Consider the following 16,673-nt stretch of genomic DNA (forward strand, 5'->3'; position numbering starts at 1 on the left):
TTGGACATTTATTTTTTATTTAGAATACGACCAGCTTTATATATAAACTGTCCACAATATTTTACTTAACATTTCTACACACTTATGAAAGTAAAAGCAGAAAGGCTAAAATAAAAGAAACAATATCAAAATAAACAATAGAGCAACAAATCACTTGTACAACTAGATTATTATTCACATGAAAAAAAGTCTGAATCCTAACACAAGTTGAGATTACTTGTGTGAAATATTCCATCCCAAACGATTTCAATAAGATTCTCACAATCCTGAGGATCACGGGGAAGAAATCATGCAGACAACACACATAACTCAAGTTAAGTAATCACAAAGTACAAATAAAAGTTGTCATTCAGTTGGATACATTTGAGTGAAATGATTGAATTTATGAAATGACCAATGCATTGTGGACAGAGGATGAGTCTACATCTACAATGGCATACTACCCTTTTTTGCCAGTTGTTAAAAAGATAAAATAATGTTCCTCCATTTGTCCAACATCCGAAAAATGTGAATAACGTACATTGCAAAACCATGAGAAACTTTACATTTCTCTTGGCATTTCAATTAATTACTTTCATAACAATTTGGGCCTCAATCACTGGCCATGTTTATGTAAAACAACCATTTTTACTACTACTGTGATTAACCAATATTAATATGGAAAACCTATTGACTTCCAAGTTCAGAACTGCACAACTGTTCAGACTAAATAAAATGCAAAACAGTGCCTTGCATTCACATAAAAAAAGTTACCACACCAGGGACAGACAGTTAATAAATAATGGTCCATTTCAATTGAGAAATAAATGTCTAAAATTCAGTGTGTTTAACCTTGGTGCCTTTCAGGTTTAACTGATAAAATGTCCAATTATAATCACATGGCAGGCAAGTCAAAGTTCACTCAAATGATCGATGTTAAGCGGTCATTTAACACTTCAAACCAACGCCCAATACTACTGCCACACTGTCAAAAGCCCAAACTTCCGAACTTGACCTTTGTTAAGCCATGACTTAAAACACTGTCATACACTATGTTGAGTCTCACGCCATATCTGATCATTCAATAAACCAGGTGTAGACCCAAACCGTACAACAGTTCTTAAAATAACACCCCATATATTGCCAGTTTCTCTTGCTTTACATGTAAGGGTCAAGTCCTTAATGACATATACATGCAAATTCCTAAAAGCCAAGCTTCAGTGGTGAAAACACGAATCAAGTATTGAATCTCTGCCACCGTAAAAGGAAGCTTTCATGCACTCAAGCACCCACAATCAAGAAATAAGTGTCCATTTGTGTTGATGTTGATTATAGAAAGCAGAGTATTTGCAGAGAATATCCATTGGGTACAGTTTTTGGATCACATATCTGTAGGTGTTTGAGACAAGGCCAATAGATGTGCTCATAGAGAAGCATGGATGTAAGAGAAAGAAGTGGCCGGGCTGGCTACATTAAGGCGTGTATGCAGGAGGCGGCTGGAACTGGTTGGCAATGTCATAATCGGCAGGATATGTTTCACTGCTCTCCTCCATCTCTGAGAGAAGCTCTAGAGCCTGCTCCTCCTCCTCTGTGGGGTAGTGGCGCAGCAGGTTGGCAGCTGTGGCCAGAATGGAGGCGCCGCCAGCCCCCGCCACCAGGTAGAAGCTAATGGCAAACGTGACATAGATGAGTGATCCGTGGTACTTCTTATGCTGCTGCTGTAGCGACAAGATGAGCTCTGAGGCCCAGTAGCAGAACCCGATTACTGTGGCACACTGCAGCACTAAAACCATAAAAAGAAAGAGCAGGCAGGGGAAAAAGGAAAGGGATTATTTGATTTCCATTGTTTCTACTAGGGCCAGTTTTGTGATACTCATTAGTATCGTGGCAGAGAAACAAAACAATTGATTTTGAACTTATTTAACAAAACAGCCCTAACGTTGGAAACAAACATCAATATATCATCCAGAGTCACATGTATTTATTTTCCAAGCTATAGCACACAATATTTACATACAGCAGGTTTTTAAAGGACCAAAGAGTTGTCTGCTTTGTGTTTCCATTTTTGCCCTGGGAAAAATATTGCCATACTGATATCATACCAGCTCTAGTTTATACTTTGCCTTGAAATCGTTGTTACACTTTAGCTGAATCGCTAATTTCCTCTCTTGTCCACAGCCCAAATCCATTCATACCTGTGAGAATGTGGGCAAATGCGTATCTGCGGGTGATCTTGAGGGCAGGGTGCTTGGGCCCAAAGACATCCAAAAGGAAAGCTATCAAGCTGCATAGGATGCCCAGGAAGCAGAAGGCAGCAATGACCCTTAGCAGCAAGATGGTCTGGGAGTTCACACAATAATCTGAAGAAGAAGTTGGTGATAGTTAACACAAACCACAGGTAGTAGGTGCTTTGAGCCACTGTTGGCAAAATCATTACTTACCCTCCAGGAGTTTCGGGTCAATGTATCCCAGGACATCAGCCACTCCAAGCTCCTGCTTGGGACACGTCCCTCCATGAACTCGGACCCAAGCTGGTTCGGCCAATGCCGTACATAGAGCCGTGATGGACAGTGCTCCGGGGAGGGCAGATGCCAGGCTTCGCTCTGGCTGCTTGGGAAGTGCAGTACCCCCTCTCCTTCGCCGGCTTCCGGGGACAGTGGTACCCGGTGGTGCATACATTGTCATCCAATTCCCACTTGGTCGTCAACCAGGAGTCAGTGCCTGATTTATAGCTATGCTAAGTCAGTCTTCAAATGACAGACAGCTTTTGTTTTGACAAAGCGTCCTTCGGTCTGTGAAATTATCAGCTAACTTAACTAAAACCGATAACGTTCGTGTAGGTCAACTGGTAACAATGTGTCAAATAAATAGGTTTAAGTCTATTCACAATGCGTAATCTCTTAGCTAAATTACTCAACAACAAAACAAATTGACCAATAATTTTCAGTCTAGCTAGCTACAAAGCTCAGACCTCGACGTAGGCCTGTTAGCAGCAGAAGCTAGCTAGCAGTCTAAAATCCTAGTTGATTTACTTCAAACAAATAGTAACGTGAACTGACACCCATAATATATCAAATCTAAAGACATGATACTCAAAATCTGTTCAAGCAATCTAAAACGCCCAAATGAGGACGTATACTAACGATATTACGCTAAAAACAAAAGGCAGCCAAGTAACTAGCTATCTTCCTGTAAAATTGTTTCCTTGTTCATCATCACTTCTTCATTTTAGATTTAATGTTACACCAGACCAAGGTACATTTGTTGTTATTACCGCCACCTACTGGGATATTCTGCAGTTACACTTTGGCCATTTGATACAACGTGTCCATAAAACATGCAATGATTATCGTGTACTGATAGCGGCAGTAATGAGCCAAATGGACTTTAGATTGGCAGCACTTACCTATGGAGAGGAAGAGAAAGTAGCACGTTGATATGGAGTATTTTCGGTAAAACGTCAGTTGCGAAATTTATTTACAAATACCATATACAAACCTCGTATTTGAAGTAGATATTAGCTGTCTTCCTTGTTTATGTGTATTACGTTTGCATAGCTACGGCTAGCTTGCTGTTTTGGTAACAGCATTATCAGTGGCCAATAACAAGTCACTAGCTAGATAGCATCTTGCTAGCAATGAACGACACTGTGGCCCTTCTGCAGAAATTCAATGCGCATCCAGATTCCCGCTGTTGGTATGTGGCATGGAACCCCAAAGGCACATTGCTGGCATCATGCGGTGGTGACCGAGCCATTCGGATATGGGGAAGGGAAGGTAAATACGACAAATCCGCTGTGAAATTAACATTAAAAGCAGCGTGTGCCCGCGGAAACAAAACAAAAAATGGAAGGGGGCGTTCCTGCATGTGGGCATTTCTGCATCTGCAGGCACCTCTTTATATTTATGTTGGTTTTTAAAGATCCACATTGCAGAAATCGCTCCGCCATTTCCTGGTTGCTACAATTCTGATCGTTTACCTAATTTAAGTTTGTAACAAAACAAGCAGTCATTGTACCATCTAAACCTTTGTGAAATGTTTTCCAAAGCCACATATATTGTATTTTCAACTGTTTGAAGTTGGTCTACAAAACCAAAAGTGAAACTTAAGCACGGGAAACTTAAGCACATTTAACAGATCTACCGCTTCTTCGACTTGATTTCAATGAGAACGAAAGATCTATATTTCTATGTGAATTTGGTCTGGTTGCTCAAAAAGTTACATTCTAGTTTTAAATTAGGGACAGGCGGGAAGCCAATGCCCTTCAGTACAGTAGGTGGCATTAATGCACAATAATGATGGATTCCAGCCACTGATAAACCATCATAAGTAGGATCGGTGGCGACAACGTTATCTAGCTAGCCGTACGCCAGTGGACAGTCTGCTAGTTTAGCCATCTAGTCCTTAGGAAGACTCCGGTACACAGCAGACGGGAGTGTCACTGTGTGCTAGTTAACTAGCAGGCTAGCTAGCACATGGAGCGACAGTGTGCTAGCAATCTAGCTGACACGCGGTGTCACTAACTATCAAGCTAGCTAGTACAATAACCTCCAGTCTGCCTTATTCATCTATTTCAATTGAGTGATTTCCTTATATGAACTGTAACTCGGTAAAGTCTTTGAAAACAAAGGCTCCCTAAATTCTATCATTATATCGATTGCGCAAACAGGGCTGGCAAAACCCTAGATCATTGTTATTCTAACTTCCGCGACGCATATAAGGTCCTCCCCCACCCTCCTTTTAGAAAAGCTGACCACAACTCCATTTAGTTGCTTCCAGCCTATAGACAGAAACTAAAACGGGAAGCTCCCGCACTCAGGGCAACGCTGGTTCGACCAATCGGATTCCACGCTTCAAGATTGCTTCGATCACGTGGACTGGGATATGTTCCGCATTGCGGCGAACAACAACATTGACGAATACGCTGATTCGGTGAGTGGGTTTATTTGCAAGTTCATCGGTGATGTCGTACCCACAGCATCTATTAAAACATTCCCAAACCAGAAACCGTGGATTGATGGCAGCATTCGCACAAAACTGAAAGTGCGAACCACTGCTTTTAATCAGGGCAAGGTGACCGGAAACATGACTGAATACAAAAAGAGCGGCTATTCCCTCCGCAAGGCAATCAAACAAGCTAAGCGTCAGTGTCGAGACAAAGTAGAGTCGATATTCAACGGCTCAGACACAAGAGGTATGTGGCAGGGTCTACAGTCAATCACGGACTATAAAAGGAAAACCAGCCCCGTCGCGGACCAGGGTGTCTTGCTCCCAGACAGACTAAACAACTTCTTTGCACGCTTTGAGGAAAATGCAGTGCCACTGACACGGCCCGCTACCAAAACCTGTGGGCTCTCCTTCACTGCAGCCGATGTGAGCAAAACATTTAAACGTGTCAACCCTCACAAGGCTGCAGGCCCAGACAGCATCCCCAGCCATGTCCTCAGAGCATGCGCAGACCAGCTGGCTGGTGTGTTTACGGACATATTCAATCAATCCTTATCCCAGTCTGCTGTCCCCACATGCTTCAAGAGGGCCACCATTGTTCCTGTTCCCAAGAAAGCGAAGGTAACTGAGCTAAATGACTACCGCCCCGTAGCACTCACTTCCGTCATCATGAAGTGCTTTGAGAGACTAGTCAAGGACCATATCACCTCCACCATACCTGACACCCTAGACCCGCCCCAATAGGTCCACAGACAATGCAATCGCAATCACACTGCACACTGCCCTAACCCATCTGGACAAGAGGAATACCTATGTGAGAATGCTGTTCATCGACTACAGCTCAGCATTTGACGCCATAGTAACCTCCAAACTCGTCATCAAGCTCGACCCACCCTGTGCAACTGGGTCCTAGACTTCCTGACGAGCCGCCCCCAGGTGGTAAGGGTAGGTAACAACATCTCCACCCCACTGATCCTCAACACTGGGGCCCCACAAGTGCGTGCTCAGGCCTCCTGTACTCCCTGTTCACCCACGACAGTGTGGCCATGCACGCCTCCAACTCAATCATAAAGTTTGCAGACGACACTACAGTGGTAGGCTTGATTACCAACAACGACGAGACGGCCTACTGGGAGGAGGTGAGGGCCCTCGGAGTGTGGTGTCAGGAAAAATAACCTCCCACTCAACGTCAACAAAACAAAGCAGATGATTGTGGACTTCAGGAAACAGCAGAGGGAGCACCCCCCTATTCACATCGACGGGACAGTAGTGGAGAGGGTAGAAAGTTTTAAGTTCCTCAGCGTACACATCACAGACAAACAGTGAAATGGTCTAACCACACAGACCGCATGGTGAAGGCGGCGCAGCAGCACCTCTTCAACCTCAGGAGGCTGAAGAAATTTGGCTTGTCACCAAAAACACTCAAACTTTTACAGATGTACAATCGAGAGCATTCTGTCGGGCTGTATCACCGCCTGGTACGGCAACTGCTCAGCCCATAACCGTAAGGCTCTCCAGAGGGTAGTGAGGTCTGCACAATGCATCACTGGGGGCAAACTACCTGCCCTCCAGGACACCTACACCACCCGATGTCACAGGAAGGCCAAAAAGATCATCAAGGACAACAACCACCTGAGCCACTGCCTGTTCACCCCGCTATCATCCAGAAGGCGAGGTCAGTACAGGTGCATCAAAGCAGGGACCGAGAGACTGAAAAACAGCTTCTAACTCAAGGCCATCAGACTGTTAAACAGCCATCACTAACATTGAGTGGCTGCTGCCAACATACTGACTTAAATCTCCAGCCACTTTGATAATGGAAAAATTGATGTAATAAATGTATCACCAGCCACTTGAACCTCTCTGGGATTGTTCGGGACGCTAGCATTCAGCCATTTTCCAACCAAACAGAGGTGTCACAAAAAGCAGAAATCTAGATCAAATTAATCACTAACCTTTGACAATCTTCATCAGATAACACTCCCAGGACTCAATGTTACACAATACAAGCGTGCGTGCGTGCTGTGGGGTTTGCGTTCGCATCCGCATTTCGCTCCGCAGGTAGTATAACTTTTTCATTACATTTCATTACATTTCATTATAGTACAACGGTTTGATTTGTCTAATCTTAGCAATTTCTTCTTAGCTAGCTACATAGCCGTCTTTGTATCAAAGATAATTGCGTAATTATCGTATTTCGTCGTCCTAACGTAGTCTTCACTGCTCTGCCCAGCAGCTAGCCAGCTAGCAAACGTCCACTGATTAGCAGCACTGTAGAAATTATTACACTCAACTGAACGACTTGATTAGTGTAGTGTTAGCTAGCTACATAGCTGTCTTTGCTGTCTTCGTATCCAAGATAATTGTGTAGCTTCGAGTGTGTAGTCTTAGAGTGATTATCTTAATTTACCAAGGTTAGCTAGCCAGCTATTTGTCCTCCTTAACGTAGGAGACACTGCTAGCTAGCCAACAGCTAGCCAACGTCTTCCGAACAGAACTCAACAACCCGGTCGCATTCCGCTTCGCTCCACAGGTAGTATCACATTTTCACTTCATTTCATTACAGTACAACGGTTTGATTTGTTTGATCGTAGCTAGCTACATAGCCATCTTTGTATCAAAGATAATTGTGTAGTCTAGAGCGACTTTCTAGGTTAGCTAGCCAGCTATTGTCGTTCTTTTAACGCAACGTAACGTAAACACTGCTAGCTAGCCAGCTAGCCCCCGAATAGCAGTACTGTAGAAACTATTACACTCAACGGAACGACTTGATTAGTGTAGTGTCAACAACGCAGCCACTGCCAGCTAGCCTACAAAGTCAACAATGCAGCCACTGCCAGCTAGCCTACTTCAGCAGTACTGTATCATTTTAATCATTTTAGTCAATAAGATTCTTGCTACGTAAGCTTAACTTTCTGAACATTCGAGACGTGTAGTCCACTTGTCATTCCAATCTCCTTTGCATTAGCGTAGCCTCTTCTGTAGCCTGTCAACTATGTGTCTGTCTATCCCTGTTCTCTCCTCTCTGCACAGACCATACAAACGCTCCACACCGCGTGGCCGCGGCCACCCTAATCTGGTGGTCCCAGCGCGCACGACCCACGTGGAGTTCCAGGTCTCCAGTAGCCTCTGGAACTGCCGATCTGCGGCCAACAAGGCAGAGTTCATCTCAGCCTATGCCTCCCTCCAGTCCCTCGACTTCTTGGCACTGACGGAAACATGGATCACCACAGATAACACTGCCACTCCTACTGCTCTCTCTTCGTCCGCCCACGTGTTCAAAGAACACCCCGAGAGCTTCTGGTCAGCGGGGTGGTGGCACCGGGATCCTCATCTCTCCCAAGTGGTCATTCTCTCTTTCTCCCCTTACCCATCTGTCTATCGCCTCCTTTGAATTGCATGCTGTCAGTTACCAGCCCTTTCAAGCTTAACATCCTTATAATTTATCGCCCTCCAGGTTCCCTCGGAGAGTTCATCAATGAGCTTGATGCCTTGATAAGCTCCTTTCCTGAGGACGGCTCACCTCTCACAGTTCTGGGCGACTTTAACCTCCCCACGTCTACCTTTGACTCATTCCTCTCTGCCTCCTTCTTTCCACTCCTCTCCTCTTTTGACCTCACCCTCTCACCTTCCCCCCCTTCTCACAAGGCAGGCAATACGCTCGACCTCATCTTTAGTAGATGCTGTTCTTCCACTAACCTCATTGCAACTCCCCTCCAAGTCTCCGACCACTACCTTGTATCCTTTTCCCTCTCGCTCTCATCCAACACTTCCCACACTGCCCCTACTCGGATGGTATCGCGCTGTCCCAACCTTCGCTCTCTCTCCCCCGCTACTCTCTCCTCTTCCATCCTATCATCTCTTCCCTCTGCTCAAACCTTCTCCAACCTATCTCCTGATTCTGCCTCCTCAACCCTCCTCTCCTCCCTTTCTGCATCCTTTGACTCTCTATGCCCCCTATCCTCCAGGCCGGCTCGGTCCTCCCCTCCCGCTCCGTGGCTCGACGACTCATTGCGAGCTCACAGAACAGGGCTCCGGGCAGCCGAGCGGAAATAGAGGAAAACTCGCCTCCCTGCGGACCTGGCATCCTTTCGCTCCCTCCTCTCTACATTTTCCTCTTCTGTCTCTTCCAAGCTTCTGCCTCTAACCCTAGGAAGCTCTTTGCCACCTTCTCCTCCCTCCTGAATCCCCCCCCCCCCTCCTCCCTCTCTGCAGATGACTTCGTCAACCATTTTGAAAAGAAGGTCGACGACATCCGATCCTCGTTTGCTAAGTCAAACGACACCGCTGGTTCTGCTCACACTGCCCTCCCTACCCTGTGCTCTGACCTCTTTCTCCCCTCTCTCTCCAGATGAAATCTCGCGTCTTGTGACGGCCGGCCGCCCAACAACCTGCCCGCTTGACCCTATCCCCTCCTCTCTTCTCCAGACCATTTCCGGAGACCTTCTCCCTTACCTCACCTCGCTCATCAACTCATCCCTGACCGCTGGCTATGTCCCTTCCGTCTTCAAGAGAGCGAGAGTTGCACCCCTTCTGAAAAAACCTACACTCGATCCCTCCGATGTCAACAACTACAGACCAGTATCCCTTCTTTCTTTTCTCTCCAAAACTCTTGAACGTGCCATCCTTGGCCAGCTCTCCCGCTATCTCTCTCAGAATGACCTTCTTGATCCAAATCAGTCAGGTTTCAAGACTAGTCATTCAACTGAGACTGCTCTTCTCTGTATTGCGGAGGTGCTCCGCACCGCTAAAGCTAACTCTCTCTCCTCTGCTCTCATCCTTCTAGACCTATCGGCTGCCTTCGATACTGTGAACCATCAGATCCTCCTCTCCACCCTCTCCGAGTTGGGCATCTCCGGCGCGGCCCACGCTTGGATTGCGTCCTACCTGACAGGTCGCTCCTACCAGGTGGCGTGGCGAGAATCTGTCTCCTCACCACGTGCTCTCACCACTGGTGTCCCCCCAGGGCTCTGTTCTAGGCCCTCTCCTATTCTCGCTATACACCAAGTCACTTGGCTCTGTCATAACCTCACATGGTCTCTCCTATCATTGCTATGCAGACGACACACAATTAATCTTCTCCTTTCCCCCTTCTGATGACCAGGTGGCGAATCGCATCTCTGCATGTCTGGCAGACATATCAGTGTGGATGACGGATCACCACCTCAAGCTGAACCTCGGCAAGACGGAGCTGCTCTTCCTCCCGGGGGAAGGACTGCCCGTTTCATGATCTCGCCATCACGGTTGACAACTCCATTGTGTCCTCCTCGCAGAGCGCTAAGAACCTTGGCGTGATTCTGGACAACACCCTGTCGTTCTCAACTAACATCAAGGCGGTGGCCCGTTCCTGTAGGTTCATGCTCTACAACATCCGCAGAGTACGACCCTGCCTCACACAGGAAGCGGCGCAGGTCCTAATCCAGGCACTTGTCATCTCCCGTCTGGATTACTGCAATTCGCTGTTGGCTGGGCTCCCTGCCTGTGCCATTAAACCCCTACAACTCATCCAGAACGCTGCAGCCCGTCTGGTGTTCAACCTTCCCAAGTTCTATCACGTCACCCCGCTCCTCCGCTCTCTCCACTGGCTTCCAGTTGAAGCTCGCATCCGCTACAAGACCATGGTGCTTGCCTACGGAGCTGTGAGGGGAACGGCACCTCAGTACCTCCAGGCTCTGATCAGGCCCTACACCCAAACAAGGGCACTGCGTTCATCCACCTCTGGCTTGCTCGCCTCCCTACCACTGAGGAAGTACAGTTCCCGCACAGCCCAGTCAAAACTGTTCGCTACTCTGGCCCCCCAATGGTGGAACAAACTCCCTCACGACGCCAGGACAGCGGAGTCAATCACCACCTTCCGGAGACACCTGAAACCCCACCTCTTTAAGGAATACCTAGGATAGGATAAGTAATCCTTCTCACCCCCCCCTTTAAGATTTAGATGCACTATTGTAAAGTGACTGTTCCACTGGATGTCATAAGGTGAATGCACCAATTTGTAAGTCGCTCTGGATAAGAGCGTCTGCTAAATGACTTAAATGTAAATGTAATGTATTTTTTGTTCGATCGAGTTCATATTTATATCCAAAAACCTCAGTTTACATTGGCGCCATGTTTAGAAATCCCTCCAAAACATCCGGAGAAATTGCAGAGCCACATCAAGTAACAAATACTCATCATAAACTTTGATGAAAGATACATGTTTTACATGGAATTAAAGATAAACTTGTTCTTAATGCAACCGCTGTGTCAGATTTCAAAAAAGCTTTACAGCAAAAGCACAATATTCAATAATCTGAGAACAGCGTTGACCCACACAAGCAAGCCATACAGTTACCCGCCAAATTGTGGAGTCAACAAAAGTCATAAATAGCATTATAAATCTTTACTTACCATTGCTGATCTTTGTCGGAATACACTCCCAGGACTCCCTCTTCCACAATAAATGTTTGTTTTATTCGATTACATCCATATTTATGTCCAAATACCTCCCTTTTTGTTCCCGTGTATAGTTCACTATTCCAAAGGCACAATGCGCGAGCGCAAAATCCAGATGAAAAGTCAAGTGTTCCATTACAGTTTGTAGAAAAATGTCAAACGATGTTTACAATCAATCCTTAGGGTCTTTTTATAATAAATCTTCAATAATATTCTAACCGGACAATAGAGTATTCATTATAGAAGAAAAAGAAGGAATGGCGTGACCGCGCAGTAAACAACTGATTGGCCTCAGCCTAGTCCACTTGTTGAAACAGCTCTTATTCGACACCCTTCCACAATAGAAGCCTTAAACAACATTCTAAAGACTGTTGACATCTGCTGGAAGCCCTGGGAAGTGCAATCTGGCTCCAAAGAGACAGCATATTGGATAGGCAATCACTTAATCTCTTGCTCCTACCTGACACGCAGGTGTCCCATCTAGACATCTGGAAATGCAAATGCGCTACGCTAAATGCTAATAGTACTAGTTAAAACTCAAACGTTCATTAAAATACACATGCAGGGTATTGAATTAAAGCTACACTCGTTGTGAATCCAGGCAACAAGTCAGATTTTTAAAATGCTTTTCGGCGAAAGCATGAGAAGCTATTATCTGATAGCATGTAACACCCCAAAAGACCCGCAGGGGACGTAAACAAAATAATTAGCATAGTCGACGCTACACAAACCGCACAAATAAAATATAAAACATTCATTACCTTTGACCATCTTCTTTGTTGGCACTCCTAGATGTCCCATAATCACTATTGGGTCTTTTTTTCGATTAAATCGGTCCATATATAGCCTAGATATCGATCTATGAAGACTGTGTGATAAACGAAAAAATAGCGTCTTATAACGTAACGTCATTTTTTTAAATGAAAAAAGTCGACGATAAACTTTCACAAAACACTTCGAAATACTTTTGTAATGCAACTTTAGGTATTAGTAAACGTTAATAAGCGATCAAATTGATCACGAGGCGATGTGTATTCTATAGGGCTTACGTCTGGAAATAATATCCGGGTAAATCTCAACCAAAATATCCGGTCCGAGACCTGAAGAAATCGGCCGTCTCTTCTTTGTTTGACCAAGAAACAAAGCCTAGGCAAATGACAAGACTGTTGACATCGTGTGGAAGCTATAGGAATTGCAATCTCGGCTCCAGGTAATTTGCTTCCCCATAGACAATACATGCAAGTGGCGCATTGATATATTTTCCCATTTTCAGTGATCAGATTGTCCTGCGCTTTTCGATGAAACGCACGTTCTGTTATAGTCACAGCCGTGATTTAACCAGTTTTATAAACGTCTGAGTGTTTTCTATCCACACATACTAATCATATGCATATACTATATTCCTGGCATGAGAAGCAGGGCGCTGAAATGTTGTGCGATTTTTAACAGAATGTTCGAAAAAATAGGGGGTAGGAGTAACAGGTTAAATGAAACGACAAACGTCAGATTTCCCTCTTCCTGGTTGGATTTGTCTCAGGTTTTGCCTGCCATATGAGTTCTGTTATACTCACAGACATCATTCAAACAGTTTTAGAAACTTCAGAGTGTTTTCTATCCAATACTACTAATGCATAGATTTGCATCTGGGACAGAGTAGCAGGCAGTTTACTTTGGGCACCTTATTCATCCAAGCTTCTCAATACTGCCCCCCGTCACCAATAAGTTAAACAATGCCACTTCATATAATGTTTACATAAATGTAAATGTAAATTACTCATACTCGTATTGTACTGCCTATGCCGTTCTATACCATCACTCATTCATATATATTTTTATGTACATATTCTTATTAATTCCTTTACACTTGTGTGTGTATAAGGTAATTGTTGTGAAATTGTTAGGCTAGATTACTTGTTGGATATTACTGCATTGTCAGAACTAGAAGCACAAGCATTTCGCTACACTCGCATTAACATCTGCTAACCATGTGTATATGACAAATACATTTTGATTTGATGTTGCCTTTATAATTTTGTTAGGCGTAGTTGGCTGTGCACACTGTCGAAAACTACACTGAACAAAAATATAAATGCAACATGCAACAATTTCAAATATTTTACAGAGTTACAGTTCATATAAAGAAATGAGTCAATTGAAATAACTTCACTGGGCCCTAATCTATGGATTTCACATGACCGGGAATACAGATACCCTAAAAAAAAGACAAGGGCATGGATCAGAAAACCAGTCAGTATCTTGTGTGAGCACAATTTGTCTCATGTAGCGCTACACATCACCTTCACATAGAGTTGATCAGGCTTTTAGTGGCCTGTGGAATGTTGTCCCACTCCTCTTCAATGACTGTGCAGATTTGCTGGATATTAGTGGGAACTGGAACATGCTGTCGAACCAGAGCATCCCAAACATGCTCAATGGATGACATGTCTGGTGAGTATGCAGGCCATGGAAGAACTGGGACATTTTCAGCTTCCAGAAATTGTGTACAGATCCTTGCGACATGGAGCCATGCATTATTATGTTAAAACATGAGGTGGTGGTGGTGGATGAATGGCACGACAATGGGCCTCACAATTTCATCACGGTATCTTTGTGTATTCAAATTGCCATCGATAAATTGCAATTGTACATAGCTTTACCTTCCCATACCATAACCCCACTGCCACCAAGGGGCACTCTGTTAACAACATTGACATCAGCAAACTGCTCGCCCACACGATGCTATGCGTCTGCCCAGTACAGTTGAAATCGGGATTTATCCGTGAAGAGCACACTTCTCCAGCGTGCCAGTGGCCATTTAAAAATTAGCATTTGCCCACTGAAGTCGCTTATGATGCCGAACTGCAGTCAGGTCAAGACCATGATGAGGACGACGAGCGTGCAGATGAGCTTCACTGACACAGTTTCTCAGGGAAGATGGGTGAAGAAGCTGTATGTGGAGGTCCTGGGCCTACGTGGCTACACTTGGTTTGCAAGTGTTGGTCGTACTGCCAAATTCTATAAAATGACGGAGGCGGCTTATGGTAGATACATGAACATTAAATTCTCTGGAAACATTCTGGTGGACATTCATGCTGTCAGCATGCCAATTGCATGCTCTCTCAACTTGAGACATCTGTGGCATTGTGTTGTGTGACAAAACTGCACATTTTAGAGTGACCTGTTTTTGTGCCCAGCACAAGATGCACCTGTGTAATGATCATGATGTTTATACAGCTTCTTGATATGCCACACCTGTCAGGTGGATGGAATATCTTGGCAGAGGAGAAATAATCATTAACAGGGATGTAAACATTTGTGCACAAATTTTGAGAGAAATACTTTTTGCACTTATGGAACATTTCTGGGATCTTTTATTTCAGCTCATGAAGCATGGGACCAACACTTTTTACGTTGCGTTTATATTTTTCATTGTAGTTAGCACACGGTGTTGCCTGTGTTTCATGCAGGAACCAATGGGATGCTTGGGGGGGTGCAGGAAAGCCCACATGCCAGACCGCCACAAATTGCAGGTTGCAGTAGCATACTACTGGAAAAAATTACCCCCATTTGATTATCTGTGTAGGTGACTCTTGGGAATGCAAGACCTTGCTCCAGGATGGACACCAGAGAACTGTCAGAAAGGTGGCATGGTCCCCATGTGGGAACTACCTGGCCTCAGCCAGCTTTGATGCCACAACCTGCATCTGGAAAAAGAAGAATGATGATTTTGAGGTGAGGGGACTGGTCACTGTGGACAGCTTACTACTGTATATGCATTTATGGTGATGATGGTAAGATATGGCCCTAGTTGAGAGCATCACACACTCTCTGTTTCTTTCAGTGCTTGACTGTGTTGGAAGGACATGAGAATGAGGTCAAATGTGTGGCCTGGGCCCCATCCGGTAACTTGCTGGCCACATGTAGTAGAGACAAGAGTGTCTGGATCTGGGAAGGTTAGTGCTGCATCAATATAGGAATAAAATGTGTTTGTATTTCTATCACGAGAAACAAGTATTAACATTCAACTGTTTCTCTGTATGTAGTTTTGAATAGTCTCTCACAATCTCTTTCCTTCTCAGTGGATGAGGAGAATGAGAATGAGTATGAGTGTGTGAGTGTGGTAAACTCTCATACACAGGATGTCAAGCATGTTGTCTGGCACCCAACACAGGAGGTACTGCCTATTTCATATGCTGTTTCACTCCTTGTACTAATAGCAATGTTATATAATCTCGTGACACCCCATTGGTATTGCAAGGCTTCTCTGGACTAATCGTTTCAGTATTCTGTACTCTGCATTCACTGTCTCCCCCCACTAAAGCTAAGTGATGTTCTCTGCGCAGCTCCTCGCCTCATGTAGCTACGACAACAATGTGTGTGTCTATAAAGAAGAGGATGATGACTGGGAGTGCAGGGCGACCCTGAAAGGACACACCTCCACTGTCTGGGGTTTGACCTTTGACCCAAGTGGCCAGCGACTGGCCTCCTGCAGTGATGACTGTACTGTGAAGATCTGGAAAGAATGTCAGCCACAAGGTGGACAGGGTGAGAAAGATACACACAATGCTCCATAGATGGTGTGGTGAAAAGGAAGGTCAGGAAAAGCAACTTTTTTTTTTACTTATTTTTTTTACAGAAGGCACTGACGCGGCTTGGAAATGTGTTTGTACCCTTTCAGGGTTTCATGGACGGACAGTGTATGATATTGCATGGTGAGAGTCCTCTTTATAGAAATATATACTAACGTTCAAAAGTTTGGGGTCACTTAGAAATTTTTGTTTTTGAAAGAAAAGCAAAAATAATTGGCCATTCAAATAACATCAAATTGATCAGAAATACAGTGTAGACATTGTTAATGTTGTAAATGACTATTTGTAGCTGGACACTGCAGATTTAAAACTTTTAAAAAAAAGATATATCTTCATAGGCCCGTTATCAGCAACCATCACTCCTGTGTTCCAATGACACATTTTGATAGCTAATCCAAGTTTATCGTTTTAAATAGCTAATCGATCATTAGAAATTCCTATTTCAAATATGTTAGCACAGCTGAAAACTGTTGTCCTGATTTAAAGAAGAAATAAAACTGGCCTTCTTTAGACTAGTTGAGTATCTGGAGCATCAGCATTTGTGGGTTCGATTACAGGCTCAAAATGGCCAGAAACAAAGCACTTTCTTCTGAAACTCGTCAGTCTATTCTTGTTCTGAGAAATGAAGGCTATTCTCTGTGAGAAATTGCAAAGAAACTGCCAAGAAACTGAAGATCTCGTACAACGTTGTGTACTGCTCCCTTCACAGAAGAGTGCAAACTG

General features: G+C 44.5%; 2 protein-coding genes across 3 annotated transcripts in view; one reads left to right on the plus strand and one right to left on the minus strand.

Annotated features, from left to right (window-relative positions):
- Positions 1-3,829, minus strand: LOC124034356 (transmembrane protein 127). Its single transcript, XM_046347445.1, has 4 exons — positions 3,478-3,829; positions 2,421-3,385; positions 2,175-2,339; positions 1-1,762 (listed from the first exon to the last, which is right to left on the minus strand). Exons 2-4 carry the CDS (start codon positions 2,662-2,664, stop codon positions 1,452-1,454), a joined length of 720 nt encoding a protein of 239 aa, XP_046203401.1. The 5' UTR covers positions 2,665-3,385; positions 3,478-3,829; the 3' UTR covers positions 1-1,451.
- The window catches only part of LOC124034355 (probable cytosolic iron-sulfur protein assembly protein ciao1-B), a 15,776-nt gene continuing 2,458 nt past the window's right edge, over positions 3,356-16,673 (plus strand). The window contains exons 1-6 of one of the 2 annotated variants that reach the window (XM_046347443.1): positions 3,356-3,755; positions 14,945-15,093; positions 15,203-15,314; positions 15,441-15,535; positions 15,705-15,906; positions 15,998-16,073. In XM_046347443.1, the coding sequence (XP_046203399.1) occupies positions 3,617-3,755; positions 14,945-15,093; positions 15,203-15,314; positions 15,441-15,535; positions 15,705-15,906; positions 15,998-16,073 (773 nt within the window). In that variant the 5' untranslated portion in view covers positions 3,356-3,616. The remainder of the gene's footprint in view (positions 3,756-14,944; positions 15,094-15,202; positions 15,315-15,440; positions 15,536-15,704; positions 15,907-15,997; positions 16,074-16,673) is intronic. The other variant, XM_046347444.1, reaches the window with a different exon arrangement.

This window comes from Oncorhynchus gorbuscha, linkage group LG04 (genome assembly GCF_021184085.1).
Source record: "Oncorhynchus gorbuscha isolate QuinsamMale2020 ecotype Even-year linkage group LG04, OgorEven_v1.0, whole genome shotgun sequence".
Lineage (NCBI taxonomy): Eukaryota > Metazoa > Chordata > Actinopteri > Salmoniformes > Salmonidae > Oncorhynchus > Oncorhynchus gorbuscha.

Excerpts from the sequence above, each read along its gene's own strand:
- LOC124034356 (XM_046347445.1), bottom strand. The coding sequence starts at position 2,664 with ATGACAATGTATGCACCACCGGGTACCACTGTCCCCGGAAGCCGGCGA. Across the intron at positions 2,340-2,420 it reads TGACCCGAAACTCCTGGAGG|ATTATTGTGTGAACTCCCAG; the intron begins GTAAGTAATGAT and ends CTTCTTCTTCAG. Across the intron at positions 1,763-2,174 it reads ATTTGCCCACATTCTCACAG|TGCTGCAGTGTGCCACAGTA; the intron begins GTATGAATGGAT and ends TTATGGTTTTAG.